At 39.8% G+C, this 26,992-nt stretch overlaps 2 protein-coding genes across 2 annotated transcripts; one reads left to right on the top strand and one right to left on the bottom strand.

The window, feature by feature from the left end:
• Positions 1 to 831: 831 nt before the first annotated feature.
• LOC144663841 (retinol dehydrogenase 8-like) lies at positions 832 to 9,216 on the top strand. The gene is made up of 3 exons (XM_078524904.1): positions 832 to 1,856; positions 6,657 to 6,930; positions 8,494 to 9,216. Exons 1-3 carry the CDS (start codon positions 1,514 to 1,516, stop codon positions 8,879 to 8,881), a joined length of 1,005 nt encoding a protein of 334 aa, XP_078381030.1. The 5' UTR covers positions 832 to 1,513; the 3' UTR covers positions 8,882 to 9,216.
• A 4,181-nt stretch (positions 9,217 to 13,397) lies between these two features.
• Positions 13,398 to 26,973, bottom strand: LOC144663149 (putative serine protease K12H4.7). Its single transcript, XM_078524080.1, has 9 exons — positions 26,303 to 26,973; positions 24,435 to 24,619; positions 21,089 to 21,272; positions 18,138 to 18,252; positions 17,504 to 17,705; positions 16,684 to 16,777; positions 16,310 to 16,427; positions 16,120 to 16,210; positions 13,398 to 15,041 (listed from the first exon to the last, which is right to left on the bottom strand). Exons 1-9 carry the CDS (start codon positions 26,773 to 26,775, stop codon positions 14,932 to 14,934), a joined length of 1,572 nt encoding a protein of 523 aa, XP_078380206.1. The 5' UTR covers positions 26,776 to 26,973; the 3' UTR covers positions 13,398 to 14,931.
• Positions 26,974 to 26,992: the final 19 nt, after the last annotated feature.

Raw genomic sequence — 26,992 nt, 5'->3', positions numbered from 1 at the left:
TTCCATTCTGTTCTTAATTTTTAGCGACTTTCTCGCTCGCACTTCCCTCGTGAGACAACTGGAGGCAAGTCAGGGCTACAGTTTATTTAATTTCCAAAGATAGTAGAACACTTGACTATTATAAGCTACAATGGGACCTCGATTTTAACAAACTTCTGTTTTCTATTGAACACGGCTGACACGGGACAACTTTTAACGCAACATTGTTACGGCAACGTTATGTTACACGAGACGACTGTCGACGGCGAAGGTGGTGTCACACGAATCAACTCCAACAAAATTCGGGCAACAGTGTTGCCGGTATTTGAATCGCTTTCAAATTCCTGCAACAAATTAAAACGCCCAAAGAACTGCAATATTGGAGCTCCCCGGCTATTCTCGCTGACGCGTACACCTACCAGGTCCATGTTATGATGAGCTCAATAAACCAAGGTCTGTAAACCAATCAAAACTCAGGAATTGCGTAAATAACGAGATCCTCACTATATAAACGAACGTTAGTATTCAACAAATGATTATTACGGGTGCCCATATATGGTCAAAAAGTCATTGGTACCGGCAATGTATCCGTCATTTGATATATCCCGCGATAAACGTAGATTGCCCGGCAAGATTCGTCTGAACTCTTGCGAAGGCAGCATTACCACAGTTTTTCTAGCTATAAAATGCATTTCGTTGATAATTTGTTGAAAAAGAAAACAATTTTCCTGCTCAATGCTGCGAGATATCGTATGAGGTAAGCCAACTCGGCCTACGACGGCCTCGTCAGCTACAGGCGACTAGTAGAATACATGGAAAAGTCCCTTGGCCCTTTGTTATATCAAGGTTCCATTGTAGTTATATTAACAAAATGTCAAAATAAACTATATGTCATTATTAATTGCTACAATTCAGTTTTATTTTTAAGCAGAAAACTGGGTTATTAGCATTTAATACCCGGGATTTAATACTTTTTTATAATTTCGGTGTAAAGTGTACAGCTCGATAGATCTATGACACCTGTTCTGTATGATTATCATTCAATCCAAATGTTGTTTTTACCGGTGAAACACTCGTAAAACAGCTGACATATCATAACGAAACTGTTTCACGACAGTTCAGGAATGAAAGTTGCAAACTTTAGTCCCGCAGGCTTTAGTGATTATAGTGTTGCATGACCCAAACACAAGAACCTTGTTATGAAAATTCTTTGAAATCCTAAGGATTCTGATTTGACAATTTTACCTGTTTTGATAGATGTCAGCGAGATAAGATATTTGCTAACAATTTTGAATCCCTATATATACACGAAGAATATTTAAAGGAGTTAAACGCCTCTTTGTAGTGACTGACATTTCATGTTTTCAAATTGCTAATTGGCTGAAAAGCGGTTTTGAAAAGCGTTGTGTTTGTATCACACAGATCGCTAACCAAACCGCTGCAGGGGGCATACAACATTGCCCTTTCATTCCTTCATTAGATTTCATTCCTGAGAGATAAAATCGGTTGTGGTCAGGCACTGGTCAGTCTTACGATGGGAGCTGTAAGGAGTCGCTTTAAAAGAAAACATTCTTCCCTTAGGAAAAGTGTTCAAAAAGAAGAAGAGGCAGCTGCTCCGAAGATTGTCCTGTTCACTGGTTACTCTCACAAAATGAATTTGGCGTTTGCTTTGCCCTTCGCTGAAGATCCGCTTTCCAAATTTAAAGTTTTAGTCACGATGCCCTCTCTTTCAAGCAGTGAATATTTAGCCGACTCTAGGGTTCTAAATCTGCTGAATAAGACGTTGTTTGTTCTTCAAATGGATATTGAATCGGATGAGTCGATCAATGAAGTTCTTCGAGAGATCATGGATAATGATGGATTTATTGATGCTGTTGGTGAGTTTAATCATGTGTCTTTGATTACATATCCTATGTTCTACTTCTGCATAAGACATACATGTAGAGCCTCGTTAGAATTCTTTTCCCGTCACTTGTATATTTGCGGTGTATAATGGCGCTCCGGTTGTGTACAAAAGATTTTGGAAAATATGTTACGTGACTGACTAGAGCACTGACTGCCACTCGCCTTTTTACTGTGGTATCTCACGGTAAACACTTTGAACAAAATGTAAACAGTTCTTTGGGGCTGTAGTTTTATTGTTTCCAAAGCGCCCTTTCTTCCACTTTCACTGTCCAATATTTAAGAAACATCTGGGTATTTATCTCTGCTGTCCGACCAAAGAATGACATTCTTAAGTTTCCGGTTCAAAAATTGTTTCGACGGGTTTCATTGCAGGCGAGTCTGTTGTCAACTTTCAACAGCCTCGGGCAAAAAGAATTGAAACCAAACAATTTTGTGTAGCTTTAATCTCGCTGTCTTGACAACGGTAGGAACCTCGAATGACACTTGCTGTCAGACGAATGTGTACGTTTACCCTCGAACGAAATTACATTTTTTTAAAGAAGATTTTTAATAAGTGATTAGGAGTTAGTTAAAATGAACCAAAAGGTCACATCATGGAGACGTTGTATGTAGATTATTATAGTGTTAGCAAACTTTCGTCAGCGAATCCATGATAATAAGTTTTTTGCTGTCACGCTACTGATTTGCAGCTGTCACGAGGTTGCACGTTAGACACGTTAATAACAACATTTAAAATAAGGCACAACACAGAACGAATTCCCTCTGAGCAGGCTAATTAGTTAGCTAGCTTGAGACCAAACTGAACAAAAACAACAACAACAAAACTCAGTGCTCCCGTCAGTTCTTTTCTTGGGCTACCTTAGAGAGGTTCCATTAGGCTCAATTCCCTGCAACTGTTCGGGAATTAAAGGAGAAACGGCGCCGGACTCACGAGAGAGGAAATGGTGTCTAACCTTGTTTAGCCTGCGGGCAGGCTCACCTTGGGGCACGCACGATAGTTACACGCCAGCACTTCCCGCCTTATGGCTACGCTCGCCACTCGCGCGTGCCCCAAGGTATATTCGCGCGTGCCCCATAGCCTGCGAGCCGCTCACGTGTCGCGGCTTCACCGCTCCCGTGTAACTCTCGTGCGTGCCCCAAGGTGAGCCTGCCCGCAGGCTAAACCTTGTTACGAGATGTTTCTTCCGAGTGCCGACTGCCTTGTTCCCAGGGCCCGAACGTTTAAAAAAGAGGAAAGAAAAGAATCGTGCCAGTCTCCAGGCTCTCGGGCCTATTTCGCTCCGTTGACTGTAGGATTTCCACAGTCTCATGTAAAATAGCGGGGGAAGGGAAAAACAGAAAACCTATTAGCTTCAGAGGACCGTAAAATGTCGCTAGAAGTATTATCATCAACTTCGAAAAAAGGGCGTTCCTGCCTTTACGCGAAGTACGCAACTGCGTACCAGAATTTCCCAGATTTTTTTTACATTAAAGAAGAGATGCAAAGGGTGCAGTCGTGTTCTTTTTCTACGCGTTGTGATGTTTAAAACCTTTTTTTGACCCGATGGTTTGGGACGATCTTTATGGGCGATCTTGATGATCTTTATGGAATGGCAGCCAAATGTGGCATAGAACCGAAATGCCGAGAAAAGCTGTAGCCCAAGAACACCGCGTCAATGTGCCAGCAGACACGCCCAAGCAGTACTGACGCAGAGCCGTTTACTTACCACTTGTGGATATGGTACCATAACGATCGATTATAGTATCTTATAGTACCAGATGACTGGACCAAAGGCCTAATTGTCAAGATTCCTAAGAAAGGTGACCTCCAAAATTGCGACAATTGGCGGGGCATCACACTGCTGTCAATTCCATCCAAGGTTTTCTGCAGGATTCTTCTTGCCAGAATAGACACAGCCATTGACACTAAATTGAGACAGGAACAGACAGGATTCAGAAGAGGCCGCGGATGCATAGATCAGATCTTTGCTCTGAGAAACATTATCGAGCAGTGCATCGAGTGGACCACCCCTCTTTACATCAACTTCATTGACTTCCAGAAAGCGTTTGACAGTGTGCACCGTGACACCCTATGGAAGATCTTGCGATCATACGGAGTCCCTCCAAAGATGGTCACACTTATGAGCTCATTCTACCAGCAGTTCGAGTGCAGTGTTATTGTTGATGGCAACCTGTCAGAATGGTTTCCTGTGAAGTCAGGGGTGCGACAGGGATGTATCATCTCACCCATCCTCTTCCTGCTCACCATCGACTGGATCATGCGCACCACAACCGCCGACAGACCCTGTGGCATTCAATGGACACTCTTTTCCCAACTGGAAGATCTTGACTTTGCGGATGACCTTGCTGCTCTCTCAACCAATGGTCATCATCTACAGGAGAAGACCAACAGGCTCAACAGGTTTGCCAAACAGGCAGGCTTGCAGATTAACACCTCTAAGTCTAAAGTAATGTACATCAATGCCACCCCTGATGTACCGATTACAGCAGAATGTGAACAACTTGACTTTGTTGAGGAATTCACCTACCTGGGTAGTCTTGTCGCAAAGGATAGTGCAGCACGAAAGGACATCAAGGCAAGGCTCGGGAAAGCCCGCGGTGCCTTTGCACGACTCCAGCCCGTCTGGAGATCGAAGCAGTACAGCCTTAGAACCAAGCTTAGGCTATATAACAAACATTGTCAAGCCAGTTTTGTTGTACGGCGCCGAGTGCTGGCGTGTGGTAAAGAGCGATATGAACAAGATCAACGCCTTCCACAACGGCTGCCTCAGGAGGATATGCCGCATTTTCTGGCCTAACAAGATCTCGAATGAAGAACTTTACAAGAAAACAAAGAGCCAAAGTGTGGTGCTTGAGATCAAACGCCGCCGGTTCCGTTGGCTTGGACATGTCCTCAGAATGGACCAAGACCGTATCCCAAAGACCGCTCTTAGATGGACACCACCTGGAAAAAGGAGGCGAGGGCGGCCCAAGACAACCTGGAGACGTACTGTGATGGCCGAGCTAAACGCGATGGGCTTGACTTGGGGAGAGGCACAACTTGTAGCAAAAGATCGGTCCCGATGGAAGCAGATCGTTGCCGCCTTATGGACGAAGAGGAATAAGTAAAGTAAGTATAGTATCTCTTGCCACCAATTATCCACACCGCCAGCAGAGATGTGCTTGATATAAAGATCTACCAAACTTACAGGGTCTTACAGGGGCGATCTTTCTGATAAGCTAGCCTATGAAAATGAAGTTTTAAGATGGAAGGCAAAGTGTGCACACACTGTGAAGAAACTCAGTGGTCTAGTGGAGACCATCGAAACCTCGAATGATGTCTTGTACCCAAACGTAATAACAGTTGTTAAGATTCTTCTTACAATGCCCGTGTCCACTGCAACAACAGAGCGGTCATTTAGCATCATATGAAGGCTACATGCGCTCAACTATGAAAACTGAGCGGCTCTCCGCTCTGGCTCTTATGCATGCTTATAGAGACACTCCGATTGACACTGACATTATAATATGGGGGTTTTTTCTAAAAAAAGGGTTGGCGTTTGAATTGTTATTATCGTAACTTCAAGTTCGTATCAGGTCTGTAATTCTCTTTTATATATAGAAATTGAGAGTAGTGCATTGCCTTACGGAAAATAATTACCGAGTGTTATGCCTATGAAAGTGAAGAAATAAACTGACGTTTTCTTTTCTGCATTCCAGTCTCTGGAATGCAAAAAATGGCGTTTTAGAGGGTAAGCTTGTGCATACGGCGCTCGTAAAATCCCTTCTTCTCCCACTGACTTTGTGCGTACTACTAAAAAATGTCTAGGGACGCCCCTGTCAGACGAAGTCTTTCTTCTAAGCCATTTCCACGTTGAGAAGACCTCCACTTGTTATTCACGGATAGCTCGCCATTAAGTTACTTCTGTGGCTTTAGGAATTTGATAACGTGCGCTTCGCTCACAGACGTCAACCTCGTTGGAACAAGGTTGCACACTGACATTTTCGCACGCGGCAACAGTAACGACTTGTCTCTGAATAAACAGTTTACCTATTTCAGAAGCATCTCTTCAGTCAATCCTTATCCCCTCCTTTATATCGTGCCGTTGGACTCATAAGGCCAGAGACCGCCACTGCCGCCCGTCCTTCGCCTTCTTCTTTAGCTCTCTGCAGCTGACTACGCTCTTTTTCAACTGTCCGTGGCCAGGTCTGTTTTGGTCTTCCTTGGGCTACCTTGCCGGTCTGATGCATGAGTCATACATTCCAGCAGCTGACTCTGATCTTTACCTTTGGCGTCAAAAGCTCGGCTCTCGAGATGCTGGCTCCCAGCTGGGTTTGACCAGCACCTGTCAGTCATTGGTTCAATTGCTTGGATCACATTGTTCCTGCTGCGGCCACAGCTTTGGTATCTGGTATAAGTTTCTGTAACATGTCATTTTTTACGGGGTAGAGTCATTTGCTCAGTTTGTTATTATACCGCTTATAAATCCCCCTTCGCACCGTTGTTTGGGTCGTCAAGCAATCCTCTTCCAAGGAAATCTATTAGCAACATAGCGATTTTGTAAACGTCTGATTGTACCAAATCCCCCAAATATCGATATATTTAACTCAAAAAGTTGAACGTTGCTAAACGAATTCAGGTTATCATGTTATATATATATATATGTTTTATCACCCTATAATTTAAGTTTTTTACTGCAATGGTGATAATAAACAGTAATTAATAATTAATTTATTTATTTACTTTATGGGTTCGATCTGGTTAGGCTGATTATTTGTTTCTTTTCTTGTAGTTATAACATCAAACGTGCTACTCAATGGCCAACTAGAAACTCATACTATTGACCAAGCAAAGACGATATTTGATGTCAATACGTTTGTCGTGATAAAGCTGATAAAAGCCATTCTTCCTTTGATGAAGAAGCAGCGAGATGGTCGACTCATCATTGTCAGTAATCAGGCCGGAATATTGGGCATTCCTTTCCACGCTATCTACTGTGCCTCCAAATTTGCCGTCGAAGGATTCATGGAGTGTATTGCGCCAGAATGCTTGGCATTTAACATCTAGTAAGTTCCTGTGCGACTACCATAGATATTAAGTGGATCTTATCTTTGCTACATTAGGGTTTACCTCGGGATGTGTGATAAATAACTGCTCAGTGATTGGTTAGTATTACACTCTCGTGCGCTGTAAGCCAAGGTCATTTTATCCACTAACCCACAGAAGAACAGAGTTATCTTGCGAGAGAATTCGGTTTTCTTCGGCTCTTGTTTCACTCGCTATTCTAAACAGAGACAGAAGAAAGAATACATTCAATGTTCATAAGAAATAGTGTCGAATAAATCTTAAAAGCCCAACTGGACTTTACTTATATAGCACGAGATTCTGGCTTTGTCATTCTACGCGGTCACTGAGCAAGCCGAGAACAAGTCCAATAAGTATGCCAGTGTAGGTACAGTATACGATTTCCTCCCCCCCAACCTGTCAAGCCCTCCCAAGAGGGTTAATATCATGACAATTTTTGAACAAGGGAACAAGACAAATTTACTCTGTTAAAGGCATTCATTTACAACATGTACTTGCTGTTGTTGCTAAATGTAAATTTTTTTTACTAAAATCTAAAAAATCTTAAAATGTGTTGAAGAAAAAAACCCGGGGGATTAATAGATCTTTTAAATTCACGGTGGTCTAGCCTGATTTCCGCTGAGGGTGAAATCTGTCATGTATGCAGAGCTACCGATTAACAATTCGCGTATTTATTTATATCCTGCGAGATCGATCGTTCCAGGTTGTATTAAGTGGGTCAACTTTCCGCTATGCTGATCACTCCACTGACCACAACATCAAATGGGACCATTTCCAGGTCTTAACCAGTGGACGATCTAACTTACAATGTAAAGTGAAAAAGACATTGCTAATACGGGACTTAGAACCCGCCCTTAATGACAACGTTGGCAGTGAAAAGCTGTGGCTGTATTAACTCTGACCTATTGTTATCACTTTTGTTAATTATTGTTTAGCTCGTTACCAATACCTCACTTTGAATTTGTAAAGTTTTAATTTAAAAAAAAAAAAACATGCGAAATGTGAAGTAAATTTTAGGTTCTTTTTTTCAAACCATACATAGTCCATGTGTTATACTTGTTCCCGCTGTTGGTATTTTATTTCTAATGATGCACGTTTATAGATCTAGGAAAAAAACGATTCTTATTTACAGTTTTATGAAATATAAAAAAAAAAAAAAAAAAAAAAAAAAAGTTTTTCCTTTCATGTCCAACGCCGGCTTGACATCATTGACGATACCCGTATTCCAATTTTTTATTTTTAATCGGTCTTTGGTCGTTTGTTTAGAAATTTCTAAACTAAAATTTTATCCTTGTAAGAATTACTGAAGTAATTCAACTGCGATACACTTCGTCAAGCTATGTTCAGGTAACGCTTTACGCGGGAATGCGAAATGTCCTTACACAGGAATGCAGAAACCCACTTCATATCCCTGTGTCATGTGTCGGCAAAAGGAGGCCTACAAAGTCATAAGCTAGTGCAAAACAGTTCAGTACGCAATCAATCATTTAGAGCGATATAGCCCATTAGTTACTGATGACATCATATTCCACTTTTTCCCCTAGCTGTTCCATTATAGAAACAAATATGATCAAAGGTGAAGAAAAGACGGCCCAAACGCTTCAAGTTTCAATCCGTTCTAAAATGGAGAATGCTGATGACGACACCAAAAAGTACCAAGATTCTTTCTCTGGGAGAATGAGACGACAGGGATCTGTGAAAAAACTGGATTTAAAAAGAGTAACTGAACTCATACGGGAAGCTATAGTCGAAGAGAGACCTCATTTCCGATATCAATTAAATAAGTCTTCAAAGGATGCGGCCAAGGAAAAATGGATTGACGTACATGGAGACTCGAACATGTTTGACTCTGCTGAACAGTATTTGTGTGTTGAAACTGAGCGTCTGCGAGAAGCTTTGGATAATATAAACAGTGCTGAGACAAAGATTTAGCTAATGGACAAATATTCAGCAGTCTTAGTTTTACACTTCAAGTAACGATGTTGTTAACAATACTAAAACAGCATCCTTTGTACCTAAAAAAAAATTGATGACAGATTTGCGTTAATTGTGAAATAACTTCATTAGTATAACGCTAAGAGGTCAAACACACGGTTTTTTCTAAACTTTAAAGCATCTTGCTTTATTTTGCTTTCAGGTCCAAATCGTTAAGAGTTAAAACTCGATAAGTTACAAGACAAACTACTGGAGGTCGGATGTTTGTATGTTGTTAAGGTTATATTCATCGTTACAATGAACCACAACTTTAATAAACTGAGTTCTTTCCATTCTCTGAGTAAAACAAATTTTGACAGTTACACTTTCGAGAGTAAATTCTACTTAACAACAACAACAACAACAACAACATTTTTATTTGCACCTATTCATTCAATTATTAGCTAAAACAATAAATAACATAAATAGAGTTAAGTGCATGGCTGCCCAGAATAACCACGATTGGCTAACAAGATTGGGCAGCCATACTTAGTTTTTATCACAATAATTTATAATAAAGGTCAGGTATATTTAATATTTACAAAGCAAACTATACAACACACAAACACACAAAAACAAAAGGCCATGTAAAAGAAAAAAATTTTTCTCATCCGCTTTTTTTTTGTTATTTGTTATTTCCTCCATCGTCAGAAGCGAACTTGCAAAATAAATCTTGCAAGGTAATTGACTGCCTCGTCCCCAGGCGTCCTCGTCCTTGGTCGTGCACGGTTCGCCATCAATCCCCGCGCTCCCTGTTTTCCCGCCTTACCGCCTCAACGTCCGGCCAATCGGCGCCTGGGGACGAGGTAGGGTAATTGACCTATCCAGTGCGTCCCTTTGCGTACCAAGGCTTTGAAATTTGGGCCTGAATTCGTGTTAAAGCGCAGACAAAAGCCACCTCTTACAGAATTTTAAGTTGTACTAACGTCTGCTGTTTTTTTCGTTCCCAGTGGCAAATAATAAAAAAGGCGGCCCCCAAAAAATGAAGCGGGCGGGGATGAGAAACATTTTTTTTACTTGACCTAATACATAATACATTTAATACATTTTTTTTACTTGACCTTAATGTAACCACTCTCAAACTCGAAACATAAACGTGATGGTGTTTAGAATAACGGATTTTTACAATTTTTTTCTCGTTCATTTTCTTAAAAACAATCAGACACTCAATTAAAACTTTTTCGAAACTGACCTAAGAACTATAACATTGCTTTTATATAAAAAAATATAACTTTTAAAAACTAAATTTTCGGCAACCTTCTGTTGTCCTTCAGAATTCTAAACAGTGGTATTGCATTAGCCTGTTTCCGGTTAGCTTGCTTGTTTTGGCGGTTTCGTTTCGTTGTTTCGGGTTTTAATACATGCCGCCTAAAGTACTTTGCGCCAAACGCATGCACAGATTTGTCTACGTGATATTCTCAGGAACATTGCGCGTATCGCGTGTATTTCCCGTATGATTCCTGCAGACTCCGTGGTGCCAAGATAAAACCCGAAACAACGAAACGAAACTGCCGAAACAACCGAGACCGCCAAAACAAGCAAAGCACATGAGAGCTAACCGGAAACAGGCTAACCGGAGTGCACTTTCCACTCCTGTTAGGCTAAATAACACCCCGGTTAGCCTGTTAACGGTTAGCTCTCAATAAATTGTAACGGGTTTTACTTGTTTCGGTGATTTCCTTTCGCTAGTTTCGGTTGATTCTCTTCGTGTTTTGGGGTTTTAGTACAGTCGAAGCTCTCTTAACGGACACTCTCGTAAGCGGACAGCTCTACTTACGGCCACCTTGTTTGAAACCCCGTTTTACGCTCCCATACAAACTCTGTATTTTACATCTCGTAGGACTCCGTAACCGGCCGCGGACTGGATACGACAGACTTTTTCTTTGTTTTTAGCTCCCGTAGCGGACACCCAAGAATCTACTACACCTCTGTATCCTGTTATTATCAATCAAATTCACGTCGCCGTTTGTGACAATGATTTTACAGTAACAGGACACATTTTAGTGCTGTTTTGTCGTCATCCACTTCGTCCGGTTATTGTTAGCTGGGCAGCTCCCGTAAGCGGCCATCTTCCCCTACACCTTGTGGCCGCTACGAGAACCATTTCTGCGGCCGCTCAGCGGACACTTTTTTCGTGTCCCGAGGGTGTCCGCTTACGAGAGCTTCGACTGTACCTGCCGAAAAAGGCCAATAAACAATTCCTCTAACGTAGTTTTGTTAAAGAAGTCGGGGGTAAAATTTCAGTGTTCGACTGGGTGAAGCAAATCCAAAAAAAAAAAAGACTGGAAAAATGGAGGTTTTCAGATAACGGGTTTCTCCTATACACGCTCTTTTTATATATATAAGAATATTGTTTTTCCCGTCCAGGCTGAATATTTTTATTTTTCTTCCGATTTAAGGCTGAAACAGTGGATATGTTTAGATTATTGATTATTGCGTATGACATTTCCGGTTTTAGAATCCAGAAGGGTATCTGATCAATTACAAGTGTTCGGTGTATAACTTGTTGCAGAAATGTTATCAGCATCAAACCTAGATTTGCCATTTAAAGGATTCGGAAGGAAGAATTTTACACTGTTTTGTTTTGAAAACATATAACTGTATTATATTTACAAATTTTAGACACTCAAAATTATATTCTTTTCAAAATCTCGGCCGCGGCCTCGGGTTTATTCTTAAAATATTCTTAAACGTATTTCGCAAATTTCAGCCTCAATATGAATATTCTAATAAAATATATTCAAGAAAAAGAGTGTAAACATTTTAAACTTCTTTCTATTAGACATTTTTTTTATGTTCGTTTTCAAATTGCAGTGAGCCAAGAAAGGATCCTCTCTTGCAGTGAAAGAATTGCTTTCTTTAGCATTTTCACTTTTCTTTGTTTTTGTTGATTACAGAAGCCTGAAAGCCGTAGCCTGAAATTCAGGCTACATGCAGAAGCCGTCTTTATTGTATTTAAATATATAAACATACGCTTGCGAGTAGGAGAAACACAAGCCCAACTTTTACATTTCGATGCAAATATACCAGAGTGTTATTCAAGGTAAAGCATGTTTTTTTTCTACATTTAGCCTTTCAGACCAATTCAGCGATTGGCGTGGTTCTATTCAAGAGAGTTGCTTACATTAGTTAAAAAGAGAAGGTAAAGGAAAATGTAAATGTTTATACTAATCTTTTTGGAGAATCTGTTGTCAAGAGCATAAAATCTTGATCCTGCCAAAGATACACATGAAGACGATCGAAGCATATATCCTTACCATACTGATATTTATTTCAATGCTGGCAGCCTGTCTTTAAAACAGCACCGACACCAACAACATGGAAATCGCCAAATACCGGAAATCGTCTGTCTTCGCCGTACGTCAAGACGATAAAGACTGAATGTAGTCTTTTATTTTATAATTTTCATAGAAATTGTTATTGCAATCTGAATCGTAACTGAAAGCAAGCACGAATTATACAGGGAGAGGGAATTTTGCTTAGAAACTAATCTGCAATACGAATCTATGGACTGGAACAGAAAATGAAACGGATAAAACGGATTTCTTTGTCATAGATGAAATAGATAAAGCCAAGTACATCCTTCTGCACCATACAAACTGAGGTGTCCAGTCGCTTCATCATGTGTTCAAATGTTGCTCATCAGAGAGAAATGCTCCTATTTTCATCACAGCACAGTTGCTGTCTTTACTCGTCGCTGGAGTCTTCACTGGCATCGTGAATGTTGTTTGACTTGTGATTAGCCCAGGCGTGCTTAGCGACAAGCCACAACATGACGAAGCCAAGAGCAGCCACAAAGGCAAGAAGAAGTGATGTGGTGATGCCACCAGTAAAACTACTCAGAAATCGACTATTTGTCGAGTTGTTGTCACCTAACAACATCCAAAATATCATGACTACCAACAATTATTCATATGACACAAGAAATGAGCACTGAAACCCTCTTTTAGTGAAATAAGTGCCTTGCGGAAGAAGCGACACATTTTGCCTGAGGCGACATTTATTTTGCGTGCATATGTGCAGGTGACTGACGTAAGCCTGGCTTCATCATCACTGATGAAAGTAACAAAGTAATCTAGTGCTTGCGCAATCTTTCGAGCCGGAGGCTTGACATTTTAATCATATGCTAAAAGCAGCTAAAAAGGGAACGAATAAAGAGAACGAGCAAACATCAGTTCAGACAAGCAGTCAAAACACCAGCTGGAGACGTAACTGGGAAGTTTTTCACGGCTACAAGTTGTTTTTTCTTCCAAAGAAAGTTCGCGTTAATTAAAATTTGGGTTCGAGGTTTCTTAGAAAAGGAGCATATATTTTAGTGAATTTTAAGTTAGTGCAGAATTCAATATACTGACGATTCCCCAGTTTTTACTCTCGTAAATAAATCAATTAAACAGTCAACAGCGATATTTTTGCACATTTTTTAATTTTTTTTATGCCTGCGCGTTTTGTTGTGTCCGTTGTTTCCGCTAACATTTCGGATAACACTTTTAGTGAAAAATCCCTTTTGGGTGGGAGCGCTTCTGAGCTTACAGTATTTCTTCGTTTGGAACGGTAAGAAACCGAAAATAAAAAGAGACACGCTTATTGGAGCAAAAGAAAAAGGAGGTTTAGATTTGCCAGAATATGAAATAATCACAAAATCATTACTATGTGCCTGGGTAAAGAGAATGCAAGATGGTGCAAATGAGGATTGGATGATAATCCCATCCTGGTATCTGAAAAATGTTGGAGGCCCTCTCATTTTCGACTGTAGCTATGATCTAAGTCTTTTAGAACTAAAAAATATGCCACCTTTCTACATTGACATTTTAAAAACATGGGCAGAAGTTCATGATGTTAAATCCGCCCCTCTAGATAAACATGACATTAGGGAAGCCATTATTTGGAATAATAAAAACATAACCATAGCAGGCAAATCTGTATACTGGGAAAACTGGCACGTTGCTGGAATTCTCAGAATCAAAGATTTATTAGAAGAAGACGGCAAATTCCTCTCATATGGCAATTTTTTCTTAGAAAATTTGGCCTTGCTACGCCATTTACCAACTTCTGGGGTTTAATAGCAGCAATACCATTAGGGGGGAAGCGTGAATTACAATCTACTAATGGTGGGAATCGACAAGAAGGAAAATTGACTTTTCCTCCTGGTCAAATACTCACCAGTAAAAGAGCTCGGAATATTCTTATTCAAAAGAAATTTAAAGAACCTTTAGCTAGTTCTAGGCTACAAAGGTTAGGTGTAGAAGAGATGAAGATCAGCGCAATTTATAAACTACCATTTAGAATAACACGGGAAACGAAACTAAGTATATTTCAGTTTAAGATAATTCATAATATTTTACCGTGCAGAAACCTCCTATATAAAATGAACATATCGGAATCTCCCCTTTGCGAATTTTGTAACGAATTAGAAACACTGTCGCACATGCTAGTTTACTGCTCCCATATACGCGACTTTTGGAATTCAGTCTTATTCTGGTGGAATAGTCAAAATAACGACAATTACAATTTTGATGAATTAGGAATAATGTACGGCTATAATCCCGGAAGTTCTGGCTCCTATATCTTTAATTATTATATTCTACTTAGCAAAAGACATGTCTTTTTACAAAAATATGAGCACAAATTACCTAATCTCCTTCTCTTTCTTGAGTTTGTAAAAGAAAAAATGTTTATTCAAAGATCAATCGCACATGCGAAAGGACAAAAAGAAAATTTTTTGAACTTATGGAAGGCTTTTTCTGACAATAACTTAGTTACAATAGTTACGTAAAACGTGTATCGCATTGTTACCTCTGTATTTTTTATTTATTTATCTTTTGTATTTTTTTTCCGTGTATTGTCAAGTGTATTGTGTTGAAAAGTAAAATTTAAAAAAAAATAATTATAGAGACAATTGCCAGTGCTTGTCCACACACGCAGTCCTTGGCTCTGGGAAATTAAACAAACTACGCCTTGATACTTCCCTCCATCGTGGCCAGTCGGCTGTGAGGTGATGACACTCATGTTCAGCCATGTAGCCATAACATGATGTGATTCTGAATCTGTTTGCGGGCCTGTGTTAATTGAGGAGGGTCTTGTGGACTTGGTGGATACATATTGGCACAGTGAGCAGTACCTGAAACATCATCAACAACATACTAAGTCCAGGACCCGGTTGTTCAAAGGGTGGATAACGCTACATACCGGTCACATACCGGATTAATCACTATCCAGAGTATAGCGTAACACTAATCCACTGGATAGCAATTTATCCAGTGATTTATCTAACCTAAAAACAACTGGGCCGAGGAATTAACAGCTGGGTTTCAGATTGCAACTTGTCTTTGAAGTGCATAAGGGAACTATTTAGACCGCAGGCGGTATTTACTTAGAAAAAGGTGTACGCTCGACACACAGAAATTCAACCGAAAAAAGACACAATGCAGTAGGAGACCATGTGTGCAACAACCGTTAGGCAGGCATTTGGCAGTTTAACTCCCCTTCAGAATGTGTTTAGTAAAGACAACAAAACAAAACACGCATTGCGCATTTAATTAAGAAAACGTTAGCTTTTTTTACAAAACGTTTTTCCTGCCATATAACTTAATAATTTCCTGATGCTGTTCAAGCAACCAAAAAGTTTTGTAATTTTGATGGAAAACAACACACCAACATAATAGCAGCCATCATAACAACAAATCTCTTATTTCCTTTATTGAAGAAATATGCGCGCAGGCGTTAACTTTTAGACAGCTTTCTTGATAGTTTATTGTAACACAAGCAAAGCAGCAACTCATATGAAACGATTAGAAGGGATAGCCAGGGGGACAGAGCATCAAAGCAAGTTCACTTAAGATCTTCTTGTCTCAACCCCAACCCCACCCCTCATCATGACGTTCCATAAAAAGGATTATAGCTTTTAAACAAAAAGGGAAGCAGGGATGGCGCAGTAGTGAGAGCGCTCGCCTCCCACCGATGTGGCCCGAGTTCGATTCTCGGACTTGGCATCACATGTGAGTTCAGTTTGTTGTTGGGTCTTGTCCTTGCATGAGGGTTTTCCTCCGGGTTCTCAAGATTTCCTCCCTTTACAAAAACGTACACATCCAAATTCCAATTCAATCAGGAATACACGGTCCCACAAGCCTCACCCTGTCTTAATAGAGGTAATTTATTTATTATTTATTTTCAAGAGATATGTAGCTTGTCCTTCATACCTTGGATAAAAACAGCCTGCTCTGTGGCAGACACATTCTTTACTATCCCGAGTGCATGCCACGGATCAATGGATCCATTTGGAAAGACAATCTGCAACAAGCAAGATTTGTGAATGTACACTAAAGAAAATCTATCTTCCTAATAGTATTTTTTGCAAATCAGTGCCTGCATTACTTGTGGCTGACTGACCTTACTCGAGGCTATGCCATACCCTCCATAGTTAGTATTTGTTTGAGTTACACCACTTTGAATGTTTGAAGCATTGAACGTGGAACCAAATATGTCCATGCACTGCTGAATCGAATACCTATAAAACAAAGTACTCATTACTGAACAACTTTTTAAGTGGACACCTTTCTAAAACGGACAGCTGGAGTTTTCACCTCCTTCAATTTACTGTAACTCATGACTTATGTCAGACAACAGACATTTCTAAACACTCGACACCAGCTGAAAAGTGTGTTTTTGATAAGACATACTTTAGAATGAACAATGCAATTGCTGAATATGGCAACAAATTAGGATAGACACGGAAATATACAACTTATGTACTGTTTACATACTTCAAAGGGAAAAGGTTTCCAAAAGGCTGTTTATTAGAATCAGAGGTCTGAAAAAACCCAAACTCAGTGCAGGTCTGATACATCCACTGACGACCTGAAAAACAACAATTGGTCAACACTGCTTACTTGAGTGTTACTGTGTTCATTAATGAAATTCTTATTTTGGTTTAACTATTACAGATGTCATGTTTTGGCCGTGTTATTACCTTAGTTCCCACCATCTATAGCCAAACCTCTGAAAACAACACAAAAATTACTTTGCTAACCTACTGGATGATAAGAGAGACTCGGCTAGCTGTGATCTGTGTTATTACCGTAGTATTTTAAATGGAGCAGTAGTTTGCTAAGTTTGTGATTGTTTTTTTGGTACTAGCGTATCTTCCCTGTTTGAACAGTTATGTCATCAGTTCAGTATTTTGATTTTCCCAAGACAATGACCCTGTTTTAGATTTGTAATTCTGTTTATTCAAAAGCGTAAGAGAGCTAGAAAGCATGACAAACACTCTGTGAACTGGTGATTTATAGAAAGAAATACCAATTCTACTCAAGGAAGGTGCTAATATTCTGCAAATTTATTAACATACTCAACAAAGAATACTCTTACAGAAGTAGACCAATTAATCCGAAATGGTACTTGAGTTGACTTCTGAAAGTTTCCACTTGAGACAAAAGTAATGTTAATAGTAAATTATACAAATACTGTGTTCAATTTAATTTTGAATAATTGAAGTAATGGTATCTGTGCGGTACAGAAAAGGAAAAGAAATTAAATAAGAGAGAGAATAACAAACAACACCAATGTCAAGAATGCACTTATTACCTCCCTCAGATGCACTGCTGCTCCATGAGGTGTTTTGTAAACTTGTTATCAGACTTTTGTAGCTTGAATCAAGGCACTTGACTCCATATGTTTGAAGAATCAACGAGTTGACTTTTGCATAACGCGCTAAAGGATCTCCAATGTCTTTGTTATTCATTATGCCACATAATGTGTTAATGGTTATGTTTGTTCCCACTGCACCCTTTAAAATAAACACAAAATATCCATGTTTTTAACACTTCAGCAAAAGTTTGCCACAACTTCAGTACTCAGAACTCACTTGAGCCTGCTGTTGGACAGTTCATTACAAATTCATGAATCCTTGCCAGGGTATGTGGTATTTCCTTTTGTTTTAACAGGTGTTCATACCACTTTGCTATGAACATATCAATTGAACTTTATTAAAGAACCATTTACTGACATGTAGTCATTAGTGTTTGCCTTTTTATCTCCTGTTTTTAAAAAGTTATGTGAAGATTTCAATTATTCACAAATTTGTACAGTTCATTAATTTGGTATTTTTGTTTTGGCATTTAAAATCAAAAAAAGGTATTTGTTTATTGAATTTTATTTATATACATATATTTATTATATTTAATACAGCACTGGACGTCAAGGTAATGATCCTAACTACCTCAAATGCTCTGTTGTCCTTGTTGTATTGAACAACACCAGCAAAGTTGCCAGATAAGTCACTTGCAAATGTGGCCACATCATTAAAGCTGTCTTTATCAAGTGGTTCACAGAGACTGCAAGTAGAATACAAAGTCAGAAAGAATGACGCCATTTTTCAAATAATAAATTAATACAATACAGTAAAAACTCACGAGTAAGAACCTGCATTTTCCCAAGTTGGCCTAAACAGATCTAAACAGGTTCTTACATAAATGGTAATAAGCACAAATTTAGGCTATTAGTTCTTATTCTCAAAAGAAAAATTTACATTGTTGTTACTTTTATTATCACTATTATAATTGTTAATAGAATTCTTAGTGGTATTCAGCCTTCTTTCATTGTGTGAAATTTGCATATTGACTCTTTACATCTAAAAGACGGTCTTAACAGTTTCAGGTCAGTTAATTTCTTCTTGCATTGCAGGGTCTCTCATGGCTAATCCTGCCAATTTATATTATGTGTCGACTGATTTTATCAATAAATAACATTTTATGATTTTCAACATTGACATTTAAAAGTAAACACTTTTAATCGATTTTAGAAATAAGAGCATATTTCCAAATATTAGACTAAAGAGGTTCTTATATACATGTAGAGGGTGTCTAACTGGCAAAATTTTAACCTGCGATCAGGCGTTATTTTTCTCGCGGCGGTGTAGTCAACGGAAAAATGAACGCCTGATACAATTACTTGTCGAGTCGTCTGTAAAAAGTCCAGAATCTGGACTTTTTTCTGATTGGTCAGGAAACAAAAGGCAACATTAGAACTCTATACTGATTGGCTAATTGAATTCGAGTGTAACTTCCGGTCCAAAAATATCATGGCGGGTGTTGAGCAGAAAGAAGTAGAGAGCGAGTTTTTTCTAGCTTTAAAAAAAAATTCTCAAAAGTTTTATTAACAAAACACTTAAAAACGAAAACCAAGGGAGTGTATTTGACGAATAGTTTGTGAAAGAAAAGATGTTTTGGTGGTGCTTCCGATGAGATTCGGAAAGAGCGTGATCTATCACCAAGATTATCACAACTTCGCACCACCAAAGATGTCAGAAGATCGTGCCAGTGACGAAAACTACAATCTTGAAATGTCTGACCTGAAAATTTTGTCGAGAGCATTACACAAAATCAGCCTTTGCGGAAAACACAATATTTAAAAACCCACCGATCAGTAAAAATATAATTTGAAGGCGCTAATGCGACACGTTCATGGGGAGTCTGTGCAGGCCTGTCTATAGCTTTATTTTCACAAAGCGGAACAGTACTCTCACAGAGATAGCAATTCTCTTTCAACTTTTTCGCATAACTGCCATTACGTTTGCCAAAATAAACCTTTTAACAACCTTTGCTGCAAGCTCAACGGAGCAACTTAAATTACTAACATATACGCTTATCTGATGGCATTGCCGACATTCCCGTTGACAGATACTTTAATTAGGGGGTGGCAGACGACTTGACAAGTAATTGTATCAGGCTTTCCTTTTTTCCCCTTCCCTTCGCCGCGAAAAAAGAAAGCCTGATCGCAGGTTAGCAAAATTTAGCCTAACAGGAACTCTTAAAAATTAGGTTCTTTACTGTATTTGAAAACAATAGTCCTGAGGTAAACCTTGGTCAAGTGAACATATTCATTATGCTCACCAAGCAAATTTCATTAAAAAATTATAATCAACTGCACTTAAGGAACATAAAAAAAATACATAGCTAAGGTAAAAAATTAAGGTTAATTAATACAAAAAATTAAAACCAAAATATACAAGATCCAAGTTTTAAAAAGAACATCTAAAAAGGTACATATCATATATCATAAATAGGAAGAGTAAATGCTAAGTGTGTTTATTTTACTGTATGTGTATGTTAAAAATTATGAATAAAGGTTGCATTGTTGCTGTTGTTTTGCATCATCATCATCATCATCCTGTTTGTATGGATCAGTAACAACTGTTGTCACTCAGCCATCACAAAAGTCTAGAACTGACATTTGTCAACAGAAAGTGTCTCTTTCAATATCCAGTGAGTCCCTTTCATCTTAATATGTTTTATGTTTAATACGTTTTTCTAGTTTTATCCTACAGCCACTGTTTTTATGATTAGTAGATGGCTCTGTCCTAGCTGACTTCTCCTTGTGGTTTAATCAAGTGGTTGACTAAGTGAGGGCACATTGCCCACAAATATTTGCAGAACACAATTAACTGCGCTTGTCCCAGGTGGCCTGAGTGATAATCACAACACAATGTAGAAATGCTTCTCTGCTCTCGCTTTCTTCTCCTCGTCCCTCACCCCCGGGCTGCGGTGAGGGTGCTGGGGGGGTGGTAGGCCGCGATCGCCCGACAGTGGCCGACCCCGCCCCCCACTCACTTCGCTCGGCATCCCTCCGCGCTCTCCGCCGTCTTCCTCGGCCTTCGGTCGCGTGGGCTGTCGGGCTGTTGCTTCTGGTTCCGTCTGTGTGTCTGGGTGCGTCCCGTCGCGTGTGCTGCGTTGCGTTCCATGTTTGGGTCCCTGGTGCTGTCGGGGTCCTTCACCTCTGGTGTCCCTCCCGTTCCGGGCCCGCTGCCCTTCGGCGTTGGCGGTGCTGCCTCGCCTGGCTCTCGCCTTCGGCCAGTTCCGCCGTCCTGCGCCATCTCCTTCTTGGGCTGGCGGTTCGCTTTGTGTCCTTTCACCACGCGGGCGTTTGGGCGGCGCTTCTTGCGTGGTGAGTTCCTGGTCTGTTGGTCTCGTTGCCTTGGCTTCGCGCCTTCCGTGCTTCGTCACAGTGTGTCATTTCCGTCCCGTTGGCGCTTCCCCCCCCCCCCAACAGACAACGATTTTCTTTTTCGGACCACACCATCTCACGTTTGAGCATTCAGGCGCGTTGAGGAAAACGATTTTTCATCTTAGTCACTTGGCATACCTTTGCATCAAGCTATTCAAATATACTCACACAAACAGTTCTGAGAGCTGTTTTGCACCTTGTTCAGTGGAAAGTAATGATTGTAGTGTTTTTGTAGCATTGGCAATATTTTGATCACACTCCTGTCCTGTTGTGGCAAGTGATGCAGTAACAACATCCATATACTCTGGAAAGTTAACTGTTGCAAAAACAGGGGCACTTGAAGCAACAGCACCTACAAAATAAATAAAAAACACATATCACAGTGCTTAGGTCTATTAACCTAGAGGAAAAAGAAACCACAGAGAAGGAAAAGGCCAGAAAATCTCAATCTCTGGTGAGAATTGAAACCAAAAACATGTTACAAATTCATAAGGTGTTTTGGGTGGGTTTTAGATACAACAGGGGCAGCTTACTCTATATCTGGATGGACTTATGACCTGTATATAATTATATAAACTCAGAGACTCAAAAGGAAAGTGCAGAATGCAATTGAGCCAAATGATGCTTTATGTTTCATGTTTATCAGCTTTATTTCACTTTAAGGTAGACATTGAAATGCTAACAGCTTTTCTTCCTGGATGTTCCAAACACTTTTACAACCGCAACACAATACTTTTGTTTGTTTATAATAAGATACTTTTGTTTTCCTAACATATGACGTAACATGATACCTTTGTTTTTTCAAGGCCACATTGACGGTAGTTTGCTTTAAAAACAATTATCTCACAAACCAAATAACAAAAACATCTCTTTCGAAAGCTGTTTTAAAATGCGGCACAGCTAGGTCTGTAGGATATTTGTTTCCTGGTTGTTAGGAGTTTCGGGCCAAAAATCACAGTGCACGTTTTTGCATACTTTTAAGTGATTGAAATTACGAAAGCGCTGTGAAAGTCGCGAAGTGTATTTAATTTATAATTTGCGGTTTTAACTTGGCGCTATCGAATCTACAAAACTCCTACCGCAACTCACATGATGCACGCTATGTTCATGAGAGTTTCAGTATAAGCTAATCTGTGTGCATGCATGCGTTTAGTTCAAAGTACTTTGCTCTAGAAAGAGTAGTAACACACACTCATATCAACACACTCTGATGGCATTTTATTCAATGTTTCATGATTAAACAAAATAAAAAAAGCTAGCAATGTCCAAGATTTTGATAGAGTTGAATACCAGTTAATGTAGAAGCTCCTGAGAAGCTGCGAAAAGGTGAAATTTTCTGTGATCATTAACCCTTTAACCGGCCGTACATATGTGTACGAATCCGTGGCTCTCTCTCTCCGCGCGGGCCCTCCCTCTTGCGGCCCCCTCGCTCCCCCCCCCCCCCCCCCCCCCCCCCCCCCCCCCCCCCCTCCCGTCCCCGCGTCTCCCCCCCCCTCCTCCCCCCCTCCCCTCCGCCCCCCTCCCCTCCCCCCCCCCCTCGGTGTTCCCCCCTCCTCTCGTCGCCGCGGAGTCCCCGGTAAAGGGAATATAAGCCCAGAGTTAAGTCAGTCTATACATGGAAAAAGAGGGAAAATGGCCAGGTCTTCTTATTTGAAGAAGTCAGTACTTTCAAAATACCTTTAACAAAATCCATGTTTGTTTATAGAGGGCTATTTAGAGGGTATTGTCCATTAAGTTAAACGTATCACAGGTATCAACTGACCAGACTATTCAAAGAGAGTTTTGAACACATTTTCATTTAAATGTTTGGTTATTTTGACACATAATTTTTTAGAGGAAAAGCAGCAACTGAATGACATATCTCATTTTGGGAAGAGAAAAGATTACAATAGATAAGACTCAATTGCCAATGCGTACCGCAAACATAATATCTAAAATCTTTCTTAAACGATTGCCACTGACAATCGATATAATCAATGAAAATCACAGGCAGCCCAAGCTAACTATAAGAGCCACAGTACTCTAAGACTCAATTTATAAGGATTTGTATGGAAATGAAACAATTTTCTTTTACGATATAGAAATTCGAACATTTTATGAATAAAATTGACTTACACTGTTGCTGTGTCGTGTTCTTTCTTGTTTGCCAGCTCCTCGAGCCAATTTGAAGCGATTTGGACGAGTTATTGCTTTGCAAAATTTTGAACACGTGTACTTTATTAAATATTCCCAAGGCTGGAAACTATTTTTGACAGCATCTCACTTAAAGCGAAATATCTTCCGTGAAATTGGTCAAATCGCTACAGAATTTCCAGCACCGTAATCTCCGGTAATTTCTCTTTCCTATTGTTGTCCATTTGGTTCCGAGTGCTCTAGTGAAGCATAGAAAATCCTTCCAAAGTGCGATTTTTGATTTTCTTGTTATGCGCAGCCCATCAAACCACATACAAAATGGCGTCAGGGTGACAAAATCGACCTCAGTGGTGGAGGACATGGCGATGTTGTCACTAACTCTTAACATACGCTGTGGGACCCGGAGAGGTTGATTTTCTACAAGAAATAAAAATCCCGGCACATGATTTCTTAAACTGTGCTGGTGATTTTCTATTTCCTGTAGAAAATCGACCTCTCCAGGTCTCACATTTAATTTTATTGGTTATAAACTTCATTGATTGTACACGTCAGGTTTTAATATCAATAAGCTAGAGTTGCTCTTGGCTTTTGCCTTGAGCAAATCTTACACTTCTTTCCTGCTCTCCAAACTTCATGTGTGCACCATACCTTAATAGTGCAGGTTAAAGCATGAACCAATAATAATAATTATTCTTAATAAGAATCAGGGATTGTAAAAAATGCAACTCTGATAAAATGTAAAAATACAAAATCCCAGGATAGCCAGTGGAATACCTGATTCCCTCTATAGCGCGCGCCTGCAGGGAATCACGGTAGTTGTATTCATCAAACCATGCGCGAGACTCGGCAACGATGTACATTGCTGAGTCTCGTGCATGGTTTGATGAATACAACTACCGTGATTCCCTGCAGGCGCGCGCTATAGAGGGAATCGGGTATTGACAAGGCTAAATGCTTCATTGTACTGACATGTATAATTTGTAAGTGTACCAACATCTAGTAAACATAATACTGTTGTTTCTGGTAATTCGAATGTCTGATATTTGAAGGTTATTCTCTATTTTCCAATTGCCCATTATGCACTTTGTTTGCCCCCCAAATTTTGCATAAACTATTGTTTTGGAAATATGCAGTCCTCCCAAGAGAATTTGAAAACAATAGTTTATGCAAAATTTGGGGGGCAAACAAAGTGTATTATGGGCAATTGGAAAATAGAGAATAGCTAAGGGCTAGTAAGTTTCATAATTTAGTATTTCTTGTGGCATATTTGCACATGTTGTCAAGGGACAGATTGGTAATAAAGGTTATGTAGAAAGCATGTGTTGTTGTTATTTTTAGGCTATTTCCTGGAAAAAGTTAGTAATATAAATTTTCTACCCACCATGCACTAGATGTGGATATTTGAGTCTAAACCAAGCTGATAATGACCCAGGGTAGGAGCCACCAAATGAAATCCATTTACTGTTTGTCAAATTAAATTTCTTGGCCATAGACTGACAGAATGCTGCTAGGTCAGCCAGGGCTTGCTCGCTGTTTAGATACTTGAGGCTTGAATCACTCATATCACTGAATAAAACAACAAAAGGCAACATTTGAGTGAATTCGTGTACCCGTTTTTTATATGCAAATGCGCCGTGTAATATTTATGAGCTGTACGGAAACGATGCGGACTGTTTTACTTCAGTGGTCGGTAACAGCATTACCTTTCAAACAGAACGGGGCAGTGCTGTCCTTGACATTTATTACATCCCGTGAACACTTCAGCATCCATGGGCGCATACGGAGGTGGGGGCTGCCTCCTCCCAACGCGCTGTGAGGCATTGGGACGTCCGTCTGAGGCGTTCAAGCTCAAAAGGGTTACACGAATCATTATTGTAAGCATACTTTTGGTAGAACAATAATAACAATAAGCTCACAGAGCATAGAACTGGGCTTGGAATCTTGACCACTAATACAGTGGAACCCCGATATACGATATGCCAAGGGGGCAGTAAATATATTGTTATATCGGGTTGTATTCGGGGTTCCGTCCCATACATTACTTGCCGGGACATAACATATTCATCGATATCGGAATATCGTTATATGAGATCGTATATCGAGGTTCCACTGTAATGGTATTTGCATGAAAGGCACAGCACAGCACAGAGAAACCTTTGGAAAGGCTTTGAGTGATGTTTGTCTGAGATTTATGTGAGCAAAACCCAGCTGTCAGTAGTGTACGTGCCAGAATTTGCCCAATACCACATCATCAGTTATCTTTGCCCAGACAGATTCTGTCTAGGAATTGTAAACATTAACTCAAACCCCTGAATGAGAGTAAAAGAAATCCATTTTGCACTAACAAGCACAAGCTGTTTAAAAGTTAAGCTTTTCAATTGCTAAACAACTATCAGCACACATGTCACTGGGAGTTCCATCAGCAGTCACAGGAGTCTGGCATGGGCTAATATAATCACTGCATGTTCCAGCGTATTCCAAAATATTCAAATTTGTTTGCTGTGAAATACTTGAAAAAGTACTCAAACCCACATCACAGGCAAATACAACTAACAAATCTGTTTTTAACTAATACCGTCGCTTGCATCTATAAAGCGTGAACATGTGCAGCCGAAACATGATCTAATTGGGTATTAAACATAGCATGATTGGTCCTCAAACATTTGAAGTTTAGCAGACCGTAACGCAAACTTTCACTCTCAAAAGGCTCAAAATAAACACGTACAGGCAAAACTTTACACTAGAAGTGATTTAAGTGAACCTGTGTATGCATATCGACACAGATCAGGATCAATTTTTCGGAACTAAGTCTCTATATCCAATCTTTCCGCCATTTCAAAACGGCAATGTGTTGAACTTTCGGTGCGAAAGTTGCCGTTACAGTCTGCCAAACTTCAAACGTTTGATGACCAATCATGCCACATTTAATACCCAATTAGATTCATGTTTCGATGGCACGTTTTCACACTATAAAGATACATGCGATGGTAGATTCAACTGAAAATTTAACAGCTGAATTGCAAAGAGTAATGTAAGTAATATGTATAGTTGCACACTTTACAGCCAATAGCAGGTTGACATATCACTTGGATTGTGCTGTTTGTTTGAGCCAGACAAATAGTTGGACTAATTTATTATTTTAATTTATTAATAAAGTTGGCAATTGTTCAAATTATGATGCATAAATGTCAATACATTTGGATAATGAAACGTGTTAATACTGTTAATTTTTTTAATCAAAATTTTTACCTCGTTGGTCGGCTTTCTCCATAAAAGCGATGTTCCAAAAGGAAAGTAAACGCACCAAACAGCTCAGCATTTTTCACCATATCACCTACAGTTAGCCATATGGGGTTAGCCTCCCCTTCCCCCCCAATCATGACAAAAACCGGTCCATCTGGCTTCTTGTAGAAGCTATCGTTATAAAAGAATCTTTGCTGCCAGGTTTCTGTGTTAGAGTCGTCAAAATGATCAAGTCTCTGTGTAAACCAATGAGCTTCTGGGAGCTTTCCGGTGTTGTGCCGTGCAGGAGCAACTAGCATTCCACCTCTTGGTCTACCACGAAGAAAACGGAGCGAGCCAAGAGACAAGTTGGTAAACACAATAATTAACAGCAAGTGAAGTGGAACGTTAAATATGAATAGCATCATGAACAAACAGTTATGTGTAAAGATAAATCGACCACTGCTCGAAACGAGTTCCAAGGACACCACTGCAGTCATGTGAGTAATGAAGCTGTCATTCCCCACAGGACTCCCAACCTGCAGGCCTACAGCTGGATGACTTCCGCTTGTCCCAGTCGAATAGTCAATAACAGAATTACATGTACCCTCGCCCAGTCGATTACGCTATACGCACCAAGTCATCTTTACTTTAAAATCTTTGTTATTTCTCATAATAACTCTCATTTCACGCCACTGAACCGCGCTGCTTTCGCGG

This window comes from Oculina patagonica, chromosome 8, assembly GCF_052425735.1.
Source record: "Oculina patagonica isolate OP01 chromosome 8, crgOcupat, whole genome shotgun sequence".
Lineage (NCBI taxonomy): Eukaryota > Metazoa > Cnidaria > Anthozoa > Scleractinia > Oculinidae > Oculina > Oculina patagonica.
The sequence above is the reverse complement of the archived record's forward strand: the minus strand, read 5'-3'. Positions and strand labels throughout refer to the sequence as shown.